The 15,418-nt window shown below is 36.9% G+C and overlaps 1 protein-coding gene across 1 annotated transcript in view; it reads left to right on the plus strand.

Moving 5' to 3' along the window:
* Nucleotides 1-13,739, plus strand: part of AHR (aryl hydrocarbon receptor) — a 59,362-nt gene extending 45,623 nt beyond the window's left edge. The window contains exons 6-11 of the mRNA XM_030965341.1: nt 2,638-2,768; nt 3,622-3,824; nt 5,460-5,569; nt 7,766-7,907; nt 8,700-9,981; nt 13,185-13,739. Coding sequence (XP_030821201.1) covers nt 2,638-2,768; nt 3,622-3,824; nt 5,460-5,569; nt 7,766-7,907; nt 8,700-9,981; nt 13,185-13,340 — 2,024 coding nt within the window. The 3' untranslated portion in view covers nt 13,341-13,739. The remainder of the gene's footprint in view (nt 1-2,637; nt 2,769-3,621; nt 3,825-5,459; nt 5,570-7,765; nt 7,908-8,699; nt 9,982-13,184) is intronic.
* The last annotated feature ends 1,679 nt before the right edge of the window (nt 13,740-15,418 follow it).

A 15,418-nucleotide genomic window follows, 5' to 3' on the forward strand; every position in this document is an offset into this window, starting at 1 on the left:
GTTAGCCTGGGCTGGTTATTTCTCACTCAGTACTCTGGTATGCTGTTAGACCACTGGTTTCCTCAGCTGTTACTGTGCTTCCCAGACATGCCTCCCAGTCACTGACTTGTTCCCAGAGAAGTTTGCAAAATTCTGATTTTTTCAGTCCCAAATATCTGCTTTGGGGCATTAAGTCTGGATTATCTTTTGAACTTGACGTGTTGCGCAACCATATGGTCTTGAGTTTAAAGGCAAGCATTTAATGCACTGCATGTTCTGCACGTTGCTCCATGGGATTGATGAGATCCAGTGGGAGCTTTGTGAGGGATATGGCTTCTAACCCCTGTAGTGTTAACTGGTAGTTTTGCTCTAGGGATTGTAGATGCTCTGTAAGATTCTTTGCTTTCTTACAGTGAGTCACTTCAAGATCCTGGCAGTAAAAGCTTCCTGCCTTCTGTCTGCCTGGAAAAGTGCAGCAGTGCTGCTTTAACAAGTGTAGGAGGCTCAGTTTTGAAGCCCACTGCCTCCTGTTTTGAATTCTGTTCCCCTCCTGTTGGGAGCCACTTCTTTCACCACAGCTTTGCTCACTCTTGGGAACTGTGCATTTTGCTATTTGACAAACTCCACAGCATCCAGCTGGACTTGCTGAACCTTCAAATTTCAGCTCTATACTTACCCAAAGAATAACACTGAGTTTCTCCTGTGGCAGAAATGCTGAAGGACACACCTAACAGTGCTGAGGATGCCTGCAGAAACCCTGGCACTGCTTATTGGGTACTACATCTGCACCCAGTCAGAGTTGGCATCTTTGAAATATTATTTAGGATTTGAAAGCTGTTTCCTTGATGCTCTTTCTTCATAATCAGTGCTTCTTCAGAGAGCTTCCTAGAGAAGTACCATCTCAGAAGTGTTGAAAATTCTCACTGTCAGTTAAGCAATTTATAATAAAAAACCTGCAGCAGTAGCAAGTATGGAAGTTTACATTGTCTGTTGAGAACCATCCATATGACAGGTGTGGGAATTTCTTATTTTGTAATTCCAAAATTATATGGTAACTGTCTTGGACTACAAATACCTGAGTTTGTCTGCCTGTGGGATCTGCTCATAATGCTGACTGGCCAATACAGTTCTTTACAGGGCTGTAATTTCAGATTATCACTTTTCATCACACTACCATCTAGGACAGAAGAAGGTTTCTTTTTCTCCATACCTTGAAGTTTATTCAGCAAAAACTGGCCTTGCATAGCAGTTCTTTTAAGAAAAAAAGGTGTCTCCTGATTTTATCTGAAAAGCTAGATAACTAAGCATACTTGTAGGATTTAGATGGCCTTAGGATGGAAGGCCTATTGGTAAGATATCAGCAATCTCATTTAGCTCCAAATCAGTCCCTTGAATTCATAGGAGATTAAATAGGACTGGCTTTTGGTAATGATTTGTTTACCTTTGGGTTTGTTTTGCCAGTGTACTAACCTCTGAGCCTATCTGTAAGTTTTTCCAGCTGTTCATGAGACAGAATTATATTTCAGAAAATATAATGTAGTGTGTTATTAAGTGACATGCTCTTCCTGACCTCATCTCCATGTCTGGAAAGTCAATATGAGTTCTTAAAATCTGTAGTATTATTTTGTCCATACTGGATAATCAGTTCCCTAAAAGTACATGGATTATTTTTTAAAATTAAAGATTATTTTATTATAAAATGTCTTTTAAGCTGGATTTTTCTCAATTTTCTGCATGTATGAATTCCTAGGGTATGACTGTTTTTTTAATATGTATTGCAAACAAGATTGCTTTGCTAAAATTGCTATGAGTAGTCATGCTCTGGTATCTCTGTATATATAGTCTCATGTAGAACATATGCATTTTATCAGAGGTTTATTGATTTACCTTCTGGTTTTACTTTATATTCCAAATGTTAAAGTCTGTTTTGTAAATACCAGTTAGCAGCAAATGCTTGTCCTGACAAGGTGGAAGGATACCATGTTGTTATCCTAGCTAACAATCATGGTTTTGAGTATTTTGTAAAACAAACAACTGCAAAACACAAGTACTCCAGGTATACTTGGAGAGGTAGCTGTGATGTTTTCATCCAAATATTTCACCCAGAAATATTTTCACTATTTAGTAGGGTCATTTTACCTTCATTGGAGAAGAATGCTGATTTTTATTTATTGCTATTGCTTTCACCTGGCTGTCTGGAGAAAGTAAGTTTCACAATTTGATACTGAGTTTTTGAATACTCAGTTCATGCAGTTGCTGGGCCTTTTTGCAGATCCTGCCATTGTAGGAACATGGTTGTGTTCTCTGCTGAGAACTCTGCTCTTTGCAACTGGTCCAGAATCTAGGCTGTTGACAAATATAATGAATGAATTAAAAACCCAAACAGACAAAAACCCCAAAGTAAAAAAAATTCAAAACCTGATAATTACATTCAGTTTTCAAATACCATAGCCTGTAAAACATAGTCCCATAAGAAGAATTGATGTTTAACCTCAGTGTTACAATAATAATAGGTTCTGAGGATGTTTCCAGTTCACATTGTTCTTGCTCAGGTCATGACCTAACGCTTTGTTTATGAAAAGGAAGATTGTTTGTTATAGATAGCCTTCTCTAGGTGTTCTTCTAAAAATAATCCTTATAAATAATCCTTTCCTGCAGGAGATAATGGCTTTTCACAGCCAGCAACCTATTATAACCCAGACCAACTTCCTCCAGAGAATTCTTCCTTTATGGAAAGGAATTTCATCTGCAGGTTACGATGTCTCCTGGATAATTCATCTGGATTCCTGGTAAGTATGGAGTTACCTAAAAACCTCCACATATGCTTAAAAGTAGGAAATCTGCACCTCTTAACAAGAGGTGCAGCAACTTACTTTATTTGTTAGGTCTCCAAAGGCATCTGGGCTGCTTGAACCACTATGTTTCAGTTAGTGAACTGAATGACTCCCCTTTAAGATTGTTGTCACAACCAGGTGCAAGTTCTCTCTCATGGCCAAGTTTCCTCAGTGAAATGCAAATAAGCAACTGCTTTTGTAAAATGCTGTCTGATTTGTAGATTAAAATGCATTATGAGAGTATTTTCTTGTAGCAAGTTGAGTATCTTGAGATGCAGTAAGTTATGGTAATTAAGAGGACCGTAGTTTTTCCTTATTTGGAAAAGTTTGTGCTTGCTCTTTTTAATGCATTTTTTTGTTAGCCAATTATTTAGATTTTAAAATGAGTATGAGTTTATCACCCTCTATGTGATTTCTTACAAAATAGAATTCTTTACAATTGCAAAATTGAACATAACAAATTTTCAAGAGAAATAATGAAATAATTACATTCATGTATGTTCATTAGAATATTAGAAGCTCAAGTTGATATTTGATACTACATGCTTATTTTTTTGGTTTTTAACAGAATAATCTTCCCATTTATTAATTCTTCAGTATGTTTATTAGTAGATGTTGAAGCGATACCCTCAGAGGTGTAACAACAGTGTTCTGTACTTGTTAGCTACCTTTTATGTATGCCATCCTATAAAACTTGAATCTGATGGATCTTAAGCAAAAGGAAAAATACATGTTTTACATCATAACAAAAATATCTTGCTTTCAAATATCTCCAGCATGTAACAATTACTTTTTTCCTCATCCTAAGGCTATGAATTTTCAAGGACGATTGAAGTTTCTCCATGGACAAAACAAGAAAGGGAAGGATGGTGCTGCTTTGTCTCCTCAGCTTGCACTGTTTGCAGTAGCTACTCCCCTGCAGCCGCCATCCATCCTTGAGATACGAACCAAAAACTTCATCTTCAGAACTAAACACAAACTGGATTTCACACCCACTGGCTGTGATGCAAAGTAGGTGTAAATTATTCTCTGTAATTGTCTAATAATTTGCCAATGAAATAGATTTCAGGTATGTATTTGAAATATAAAGCAGGCTACTCTTTTGGTATATAAACTGTTTCAGTGATGGTTGTTTAGAAGCTGTTGAAGTTTTTCTCTCCAGCCCTGCTATCAGGTAAAGAGAAATGGGTTTGCCATAGTCTATTTTCTTGAAATGGCATGCTGCTCTCTGACTCTCAGTTGTTAGAAAAAAAAAAGCAAAAACCTGCAAAACCGACGCAAAATAGAAAAACTGAAAGACAGCATAGTAGTAGATTAGGGAACAAGAAAAGTTGCATGTTAAATCTGGTTTGAAATTTGGTTTTAGAACTGATAGAGCAAGTGTTTAATTTCATTCCACATTTCTCCTTCAGTTCAAATAGGTATAAAATACAATGGAAATGGTTTTTTCCTTCAACAGAATTTAAATACTTTTTTTATTCTATGATTTTACCCACTTCCAAACCATTCTTTTCCCTATGTAAAATTTGGAAGCACTACTGCAGTACCAGATCAAAATAATGTTACTATGCTTCAACATGGCAAGAAGCCCATTAGGATGCTTTTTTATCAAAAAAAGAGCCTCTGGCCTCCTTCCTTTTCCTCTCCCTCCTATTTCTGGCTGACAATGCTTTCATTTTCAGTGGTGTCTCTCACATGGGTTTCCATGCCTACCTACAGGATAGAATTGAATTACTTGGTGTTTTGTCAAGTGAGAGACCAAAATGTTTTATTTCTCTAAGCCGATACAAGTAAAAAGCAACAAAATGTTAACAGAAGTGTTTCTTTTCTCTGTTTGATGTTTTTATTCACTTGAAAATATGTTTTTATGTATATTGTTCCCCATCTCTACTTTCCACCTTTTTTTACCTTTTGTCTTTGCATCTCCATGTCTTTGTTTCAAATCCTGTTTAGGTCTCTCTTTGACTATGTCTTTTTATCAGGTATCACACAGAGATCCCATGAATTCTGTTAAGTGTCTTATCTCCCCAGCCTCTAGTAAAGTACTTTAATTTTAGCTACAGGCTCAAACATGACTCTTGCTAGCGGTCCTCTGAGTCATATCTTGTTTAAATGCAAACACAGGGGTCTCATACCACTCAGTAGCAAAGGGGATGTAGTTCTGAGATACATCTGGGTTCGAACTTTAAGCTACTAAAAATTCTACTTTGGACAAGAAGTTTTAGATGACTGAAGTTAAACCCCTATTTAATTCTGCACACAAGCACCTATAGGTAAATGATAAGAAGCAGGACTAAGAAAACAGTGTCTTTCTTTGGAAGTAATGGGAGCTGCCTGCTAGGAGTGAATATGTTCAGTAGTATGGAATTGAGAGTCTGGTTGTAGGCATCCACTCTTTTTTATGATCTAATGGTTTTGTGAACCCAGTCCTAGTCACTGAAGGCAACCTGGCAGACTAGTTAAAGTTTTATGATTTGTTGACTCTATTTTTTATTGGAGCTTTTCTGCTTCCGTGTACAATTGATATAGCCACAAACTGTAGTTAGCATTTGCACCTGAAATATTCTAGCCATAATTAACTTGCTGACGTTCATTCTGTGAGTTGCTTCATCAGCCGTGTTGCAATTTTTCGGTTTTATCTTCCAGAGGAAAAATTGTCCTGGGATACACTGAAGCAGAGCTGTGTATGAGAGGAACAGGATACCAGTTTATTCATGCAGCTGACATGCTTTACTGTGCTGAAAATCACATCCGAAGTAAGTTTCATCCCCTAAAAAAAGCTGTACACAAACGTTTCTGGGTTTGATTCTTGGCAGCTTGAACTGGTTTAAGTAACAATTATGAAGAGAAGTATAGTGTTGAGGAAATAAGCACCAGCTATCTGATGTATAACTATTTAGGGGACTCTGTTTTTTACTTTTGCTGCTAGTTATAACAGAATTATCTTTGTAACTTACAGAATCATCTTCAGAATATTATGGTACTTCTTTTCTGCTGACATCTCTTGAAAAGTTCATTTTTTTTCTCTTATCCCCTCATAGACAATTGGATAATGCCCCTCAACAGGTTGTGTTCAGCCTATTTAAACACATTTTCTGCTTCAGGTGTAGCTCAGTCACTGTTGCTTATCAGTGGTTTTGTTTCTTTCAAAAAGAAAAAGAGATGGTTCCAGAGTAGAAGGGGATGAAATTTGAATGGTTTGAAACTTTGTCTTAAAACTGGTTTTTCTACATTTTTTATGCTAAGATAAAAAAAAAAATAGGTTTTCTAACAAAGATTTTGGTTAGATTCTTAGACTTTCCTAATAGATTTTATTTAGTTTTTCTGTCTAGAAGTGCAGGGTTTTTGAGCAATTGTATTACTTCCACCTCTTGCCTCTGTGAATCACATATTTAAGAATTATCTTTAAAATTCACATTCATCACACAACCTTCACTTAGAACAACTAAACCAGCCAAAATAAACTAAAGCTCCCCACACATAAAACAAAGATAACTTCATCACAACACAGAACAAAATTGGAAAATTTGCACAAAATCTACCCCATCCCTTTACCACAATTACAACAAAACTTTCCCATTATAATTTTACTCTCTAAGATTGTTCAGTACTCATTTTGCCTGTTACCTCTCCCGGTTACTCTCTGTATCTCAGCATCCTCATGATCCTGGGTTTTGGCACAAAATGACTGTTAACCCTGGCTGCATGCCAGGCACCCACCAAAGCCTCTCCATCTCTGCCCTCCACAAATGGACAAGGGAGAGAAAATATAGTGAAGGGTTCATGGATTGAGATAAGGAACAGGAGAGATCACTCACCAAATGCTGTTACAGGCAGAACAGACTTCATCTGGGCATATTAATTGAATTGAGTACTAACAAAAGAGCAGAATAATGAGAAGTAAAATAAGGCCTTGAAAACACCTGCCACCAGGAGACCTTCTCCAGTATGGGCTCCTCACTCCATGGGTCTGCAAGTCTCTGCCAGGAGCCTCCTCCAGCACTGGCCTCCCATGGGCTCACAGCCTCCTGTAAGGCATCCACCTGCCCTGGCATGGGTCTCCTCCATGGACTGCAGGTGGATGGATCTCTGCATCCACATAGTTCTGCATGGCACAGACTCTGCATCATGGGCTGCAGGGGAATCTCAGCTCTGGAGCCTCCTGCTCTTCCTTCCTCACTGACCTTGCTGTCTGCAGAGCTGTTCCTCTCACATATTCTCAGCCTACTCTTCTCTGGCCACAATTACATCTGCACAATAACTTTTTTTTTCCTCAAATCTTATCACGGAGGCATTATCACAATTTCTAATTGTCCCAAACTTGCCCAGCAGCCTGTCCCCCTTGGAGCTGCTAGGGATTTGCTCTGCTGGAAATGGAGGAAGCGTCTAGCAGCTCCTTACAGTGGCCACCCCTGTAGCCCTCCCTGTCACTACCAAAACCTGGCCACACAAAACCAATACAGAAACGTACTGTGAAAATTGAGTATGTTTATCAAGCATTGTTGGTGGTAGTGGGAATGAAACATAAGATTTTTAACTACCTCTGCATAAACCAGTCAAAATCTGAAAGGATTGCATTCAGAACTAATGTGTTTTCTAAATATTAAAGTAATAGCTGCTTTATGAAGGTGAGAGAGACTTGGGCTTTTGTCATTTACGTGTTCTAGTATTTATTAATTTCTGTTATTGAAGAAATAATGGACAAAGCCCCATATAGAAAGTTACCAATCTCTAGCAGATATCTTGCAGTTTTGACTTCTATTTTACGAGTAAATTAGACATCTGGAAGTGATCAGTCATCCTGATTCACTGGGAATGGATTAGTGCCACACCAAATTGGGTGATTGAGGACATGAGATTTGTAAAATTTTTCTATGAATGGGATTTTATTAATGACATACAGGTTTTCATGATTTGTTTGCTGGACAGTAAACAGTATGCTTACTCTTTAGTGATGAAGACAGGTGAGAGTGGAATGACTGTATTTAGGCTTCTAACCAAAGAAAACCGATGGGCCTGGGTGCAGGCAAATGCACGGCTTGTCTACAAAAATGGAAGACCAGATTACATCATTGCCACGCAAAGACCTCTCACGTAAGTCACCAGTTCATAAAGTAGTATGCTTCCAAAACTGAAAACTAGTTTGAGGCTATTTATATTCAGAAAGGAATTTCTGTTTTTAAATTATTACCATTTATATTTCACATTCTCCAAATTCTTTCAGTTTGCTAAAAAACATGCAGAAAATTCTGATATTTCAGAACTTGTGGCATAGTCCTTTTGCATAAAACTTTAGACAAATTGATTTCTTTTAAAGAACAAGATCAGCAGCAGAGAAGCATGAAGTTATTCTATCTACCGTATTCAATCCCAATGAGCAAAACCTGAGAAATCCGACTGCAGTTTTATAGAAGAAGCCACAAAAAAAGAAATTCAGTCCTGAATTTTAGTGCTGAACTAAATTCTGCATAATATGGAATTCAGCTTTCTTAAATAGATTAAATAATTTTTGCTAAGGATTCTGTAAAATGGAAAAAACCAGATACTTAAAGTACTGATTTACTTGCTATACAAAGAAAAGCTTAATGCATAGAACAAAGCCCATTTGTTTTCATTTCAGCCCATAATGCACAGAAAATGGTGTATGCTGTCTAGATTTAATTACAAATGTAATATGTAAATGTGGTATTACAGTCATAAGCTCCTTATTTCATAATCTGCCTCTTGGTTTAACTCAGCCAAGTTGAGCTGGAATAGGTAGGAATTCGAAAAATGCCTACAAATAGAATAGTTCATTTTTTATGTTAATTCCAGGGGAAAAAAAAGATTAGAATAACTGTGCAGTTATTAGTGCAGTACCATGCTACATATCTGATTTATTTTCAGAGATGAAGAAGGGGCAGAACATCTACGGAAGCGTAACATGAAGTTGCCCTTCATGTTTGCCACGGGTGAGGCTGTGTTATATGAGGTGTCTTTCCCTATGTCAAGCCTTATGGACCCCTCTCAACTGAAGAGTAAAAGCACAGTGGGAAAAGGAGCCAAAGCAACGCTACACGATGACCCTGTGGATCCAAACTCCCTCCTAGGTGTCATGTTAAGGCAAGATGAGTCTGTTTATCTCTGCCCTCCAGCCTCACATAAACTTTCTTTTGAGCGGAATTTCTTTGCAGACAGTAGGGATGAACTGGGTGGTGTTGTTAGCAGTGGCTGGACAGACAATCTCCTACCTGCTGGAAATCACAACATTCTCAAACGGGAGCTGATGGAGTGTTCCCAGGACAGTACTGTTCCACTTCCTGAAGACAGTGCAGCACTCTTTCAGGATAACAAAACCAGTGATTTGTACAGCATCATGAAAAATCTGGGTATTGACTTTGAAGATCTAAAGTGTATTCAGCAGGATGAGGAGTTTTTTAAAACTGAATTATCTGATGTGGATGATATTGGGGACATCAACATAACTGACGAAATCCTGACTTATGTTCAGGATTCCTTAAATAAATCTGACTTCTTATATTCAGACTGTAACCAGCAGCAGCCCTTGGTCCAGAATGAAGGTTGCACGGTACAGCAAGACTTAGATCCACATCGACTTTATCAGCACCAGAAGCAGCTTGTGGAACAGCAACAACAGCAGCAGCAGCAGCAGCAGCAACAGCAGCTGTGTCAAAAGATGAAACATATGCAAGTCAATGGGATGTTCACAAATTGGAGCTCTGGCATGCCTCTTAGCTGCTCACAGCAGCAGCCCCAGCAATACATGTTCCCTGGCATGCATGCCAGTACATCTGAGTTCCCTTACAAATCAGAAGTTAACAGTTCCCCTTATGAGTGTAGGCAAGACTTTGTTCCTTATAAGCAACCCACAGCCATGATGCCACAGCTTTCTAATTTTTCTCAAATGGATTTTCCTGCAGCAGCATTTGATGGATCGACCTATTCTGCTTCTTCCAACTTTGAGGATTTTCTCAGTTGTTTGCAGCAAGTCCCTGAAAACCTTGAGTGTGGGATAAACTCTGAGTCAGTTATGCTGACTCCTCAAACATGCTATGCGGGCGCTGTTTCCATGTACCCGTGCACGCAGGAGGCACAGCCCAGCTGCGTGGATCAAATGCAATATGATCCTATGATGACAAATCAACAGCAACAAACCTTGGGGAACAAGGTATGGTAAACAGTGCTGCTGCACTGCTTGCACTTTGAATCTGGTTTATATTGTTTTGGGTGACTGTTTGGGGAGCAGAGTTTGTTGTGACTGAATTGCTGAGTTTGACATGGTTGGCTTAGCAGTGTGTGGATGTCTTTGCTTTATTTGTTCATGAGAGTGAAGAGAGTTGCATTTGGTCAAGTTTATATATACATGTACCTACAGTCTGATAGCTCTCTTTAGCAGTATTAATCAAGAGTGAATTAACTAGTCTGTGGTACTATACCAGTAATTTTCCTGATAGGAGCAAATATATTAGCAAATTCCAAGTCTTGAAATTTGCTAATAAACCCTTTATAGAGTCATTGAGTTTGCTTATTTCATTTCATTTTTATTAAATATGTTGTAAGGATCAAAAAAATGGTTTTGTAGTGTGAATATTGTCTAGCTACTCAGGTTCCTCAATGATTTTAGGATTAGTGAAAGCATTAGATAATAGTATCATAAAAATGGCCTGAAATAGGAACTGTTTCATTCCTATATACAATGTTCCTGGAAAAACAAAGTTTTTATATATTGCTATGAGTGAAAGCCAGCTTGTTCCTCAAGTTGCTGTCTAACTTAACTGCAGGAGAAAAAAGAGTTGGAAAAAGTTATAGTCACAGTAAAATAATCTGGTCCTTTTTCACCAAGCAGAATACACAATAAAAGTCATAGAAGAGGGGATCCTGGCTGTAGTACAGACTACAGTTGTAAACACTGTTCTTAATTGGTAAAATTAACTTAGAAACAAAATTCAATTGCTAGTTCCTGATTCTGAATAATCTTTGTTGCAGTACTTTATTTTGTACCCTTTATTTCTGTTAATGCTGCTAGAGTACAGACTCACGATTCCTTTTTTGTTGTTGTTGTATCTCAATGAGTTAATGTTCTGGAGTACTGATCCTGCAAATGCTTATGCACATGCATAAGCATTTACAGAATTAAAGTATTAAGTGGCATTTAATTTATGCAAGACAAAGGTGAGGAATGCAATTAGAGCATATCCGTTTTTTACATGCTTAATACAAGTACGAAACATTCCCTTTTTAAAACTACTTCACTGCTGAAAAGAATGCAATTGCAGAATTGCAGAAATTTACCTAAATTATAGCACAGTTCAGCATGATGAATGGCTTCTCCCTGAGGTTTGATTGAAATTGCATGAAGTGACTTCGAGAAACTGCACTGCGCAAACTTGAACATGACTTGGCTGTGCCTTGCCTGGCTGTGCTCAGTGTTTAGTCTTTCAGAGTGCTTCTTAATGGGGCTGCAGAGCAGCTCCAGGGCCATCCAAGTTTGTCTTTATAATAACAAAGCATTACTCTTTACACAAAAGCTGCACTAATGCAATGCATTAGTTTTTGAACAGCCGTTGCATTTGCAGTTCCATTTTTTTATTTTTAATGGCTGGTTTTAATTGCATTTATTTTGCAGATTATTTTGTTGTTACACTTCCTTAATAATTTTTGTTATGACCCTCTTTTTTTGTTTTCTTCCTTGCATTTACTTCACATCTATCTATAAAAAGTTTAATGACTAAGACAGCACCTCTGAAAAAATGATATCTATTACTTCCTATTTACTAGAATGCTGTGCTGTAATAATAATAGGACTTTTAGTTTGTTGTAAAAAAAATTATCAAAGGCCACTTTGTGGAAAAATTGTGTTTACTTAAGTTGTTCAGAGGCAAATTCAGCCCTTCTTGTTAGGGTGTTCCTGTGCTGCATGGGGCTGAGTAGCACTGCATGAGCAGAAGCCTTGTGTGACTGAGCAGATAGGATACTGCTGTCTGAGCTCACATTCACACAGCCAAACCAAAGCAGGGCAGTCTTGGTGGCTGGGTTTAGTACACTCACATCCCTGTCAGTGGTTGGAGTCCAGAGAGAGGACAGATGTCACTATACAAGCCATGACTGGTATCCTTTCAGACTTCTAACTCCCATTGATTTCTCCATGAAAAGACTATGGAATTAGAAAGCCAGAAGGGTCTATTGTGGTGATGTACCTTAACTTTCTGCCTATCTTTTAATTGTGGTAGGAGCATAGCCAGTGCAGTCTGAAATTACTTTCAGTGATGGAGAATGACAGAAAGGCCTGTGATCATTTGGCTGCTTGTTTAGGATTAGTATTCCTTTATTAAGCAGGAGAAACCTTCCTAAGTACTTGATTCCATGTTGAGAGCATTCTTAAAAATTTAATGAGTGTGGTCATCTTATTAATGAAGAATATTGAAATAACCTGCTTCTGTCAGAAACAATCCTTGTGTGTACTCTTAAAAGTATGTTAGCTTTGATTGAAAACATAATTTACATGGCTATAGCCTTGTTGTTAAAAAGTTAGAAGAATTGTGCACAGTTAGTCAAATTTCAATGTTTGCGTAGAAGGAAAAAAGAAGAACTAATACCCAGCATAATTTGATAGATGAATGGATGAATGAATGTATAAGATATGTTCTTAAAGTTCTTAAAGACAAACCTTGTAAGGAATGAATACTTATAAGCTACTCCCACAGAGATGATGGAAATGTTTAAAATACTTTGTTGTATTTTCTTTGCATGACCGAATGGAGTATTTTGTAGATAAAGTCCACAGCATGACAGGAAGCATTACATTAGGTGATTAAAATAATCCTATGAACAATTATGTTAAGACTGATGAAAGCCATTCATTGCTCTTACTTGGCACTGTCAATATGAAGACTGTCAAAAAGCCCACCCTGCAACATTTCAGCCAGGGGATTGCACACAGTATGCTTCAGTTTATGGATAGGAGCGCATGTGCATTCCTGGAGGAGCTGTTATGTCTGGATCTCACTGCAGGCATGGAAAGATGTAAATAGGTTGCTTTTAAAATGTAACAGCTGGATGTGACAATGAGGAGTTCTCAGACTGTACTTTCTAGAAATAGAAACTCTATTGCACTTTAGATAATAGAATTATTTCTTTGCTAAGCCAGAAGTAGGGCTCCCATTGACTTCAACGTGGATACAGTTCACTGATGATTCAGTCCCTATTTTAATGCAAATGATATTATCATTAATCATAATTTAAAAAACAATTAAAGGTAATCAATATATTTTAAGATTATTTCATCCAGTGTGTCTTTAGGAGGATTTTTAAATACTTATTAATAAATTAGTTTCCTATTCTAACCATTTATATTCTCTTTTTTCCTGCCAGTTCCAAAATGGTTTCAATGGAGGAAATGTAAATGAATCATATCCCTCTCAGTTAGATGTGATCAGTAATGCACAGACTGCCACACATCTTCAGCCTCTTCATCATCCAAAAGAACCCAGATCCTTCTCAGATTTGGCATCTAGTGGATTTATGTGATTCAGACCTAGAGCTCCATCTGTGATTTTGTCTGGGCATCAGGTTGCTCTGAGGAAAAGCTTGATATGTCTCTCTTTGAGGGTCAGACTTGAACAGCTAAATTACATTTTGAGAATATGAGGTTGGTTGCACTATATACGGGTGGATATGTAATTCAAGACCTGGCTTCTTAGAATGACAGGTGGAATTAAATCTTCTGATTTAAAGTATGCATGTGCTGTTTTCCATCAGGCTGACTGTGTCCTTGCAGTATGGATTACATACATACTACAGACTATGTCATGCTATACAACATAAGATAAGGCAAATGGTTTTGTTGTTTAGAAAATAATTGGGCACTTTACAAATAGCATTGATGGCACAAGGAAGGTGATTCACATGTGGATTATTTCCAGACTTTATTTTTTAAAAACTATTAAAAAGCTCTAAATTCATGAGAATCAAAAGCACTTAATTTTAATGCATACTAAGCTCTGTAATCACTTATTTTATATTTGAATCCTTTTGTTTTAAGTCTCCATTTCTAGCACTTTAATAGAAGGCTTAATACAAGGATATGATATGCAACTTCAGGTTTTCTATGAAACAGACCCCTTGCATTCCTCCTTTTCATGTCAACCTTAAGTGCCTCACAATTTAGCTACCTTGTTTCTGATGGGAGCTTATTTTAGCAAAACTCACTATAAATGTCATCTCTAGTATGTGAACTTTTAGCTAACATCAACAGTGCTACTGGCTGCGTCTTTTTTTCTTTCCCTCTAACAATTATTTGTTTAGAAAGTGACTTAATTCATCTGTGGATTTGTTACACTATTATCAGGAGTTGTTAATGTTCTGAATTTAGTTCAGCTAAAGAATTTGAGTTTATTCTATACTGCTTTTCTGCTTTCTTCAGGTAATACAGGGTATATTAAAAAACCAGATTTTGCTGAGGGGAAGGAGCAGATCCTCAGGATTAGTTTTAGATTATTAATGCTGAAAAACATGTGCCTTATCTTGTGTTAAAATGCTCATAATGTTCTTTAGAAATAATACATGGCTGCTCTATGCAAATATTTTCATTAAAATGGATATTGAAATGGATTGCATTTTCAATAAAAGGGGTAAAGGAGTCTCAATAGTGATTGGCATTGACATTATTTTGACTGCAATTTTCAATGTTAATAGTGGGGAAAGGGTCAGTTTGGTTTCAGTTTTATCCCTGACAAATTGCACTGCAAAGAACAGAGAGGTTATTCTTCTTATGTATGTTGATCCTTCTGGAAAGCTTTGTGCAAACTATGAAATTGGGGAAAGAAAAAAATCATTAGAGAAATTCTCTTTGCAATAGGTTTTATTTTCAGGAAAAAACCCAAACTAAACATATCCACTAAACATTCTGGGGTTTTGTTTTGCTTTTAACTGAGGACTGTAAAATTGCAGACACCAATGTTTGGTGCAAAATAATAATCTACGTGAAAAATACAGAAATGTGTATATGTTCAAAATATTTCATACTCTTGTGTGTTGTATAGTTCATATATAATAAAATGTCTTTGTAAAATATTTTAAACAGTTAATTTTAAAGTATTACATCGTTATATGTTAAGAACAATTTTATTACATTTGTTATATATAATGGAAAATGGCAATTTAACTACTTTGTTTGAAACAGGCAAAAGTAAATTGGCTCCCTCCAGATAATTGTTAATATTATTTAATAAAGGACAATCACTTAAAATTCTAATCTTTTCATAGCTGAAACATGCTTTCTTTGAAGAAGAGCATATTTTCTTCCATTCTGTGTGATGTGATACATGATGCCAAACTTCTATCTCAGTTACAACTTTTCAGATTAATAAATTCAGCAGTTCTTTTAAGTGAAATTAGCATATATGAAAGGGACATTAAGGAAGCAGTTACTATTCAGGAAAAGCCCACAAATACATTGTGGGTTTTATTATAAGGTCACTTGTTTCCCCATGTTTCAGATTTTGTTTTCCGCACAAGACAATAGTAACAAATTCACTTTCTATAATTTGAATTAATCCTTGATTCTGTCTTTTTTTAATTCAAGGTGATGTTTTAAGCCAACATCT

Source organism: Camarhynchus parvulus, chromosome 2, assembly GCF_901933205.1.
Source record: "Camarhynchus parvulus chromosome 2, STF_HiC, whole genome shotgun sequence".
Classification (NCBI taxonomy): domain Eukaryota; kingdom Metazoa; phylum Chordata; class Aves; order Passeriformes; family Thraupidae; genus Camarhynchus; species Camarhynchus parvulus.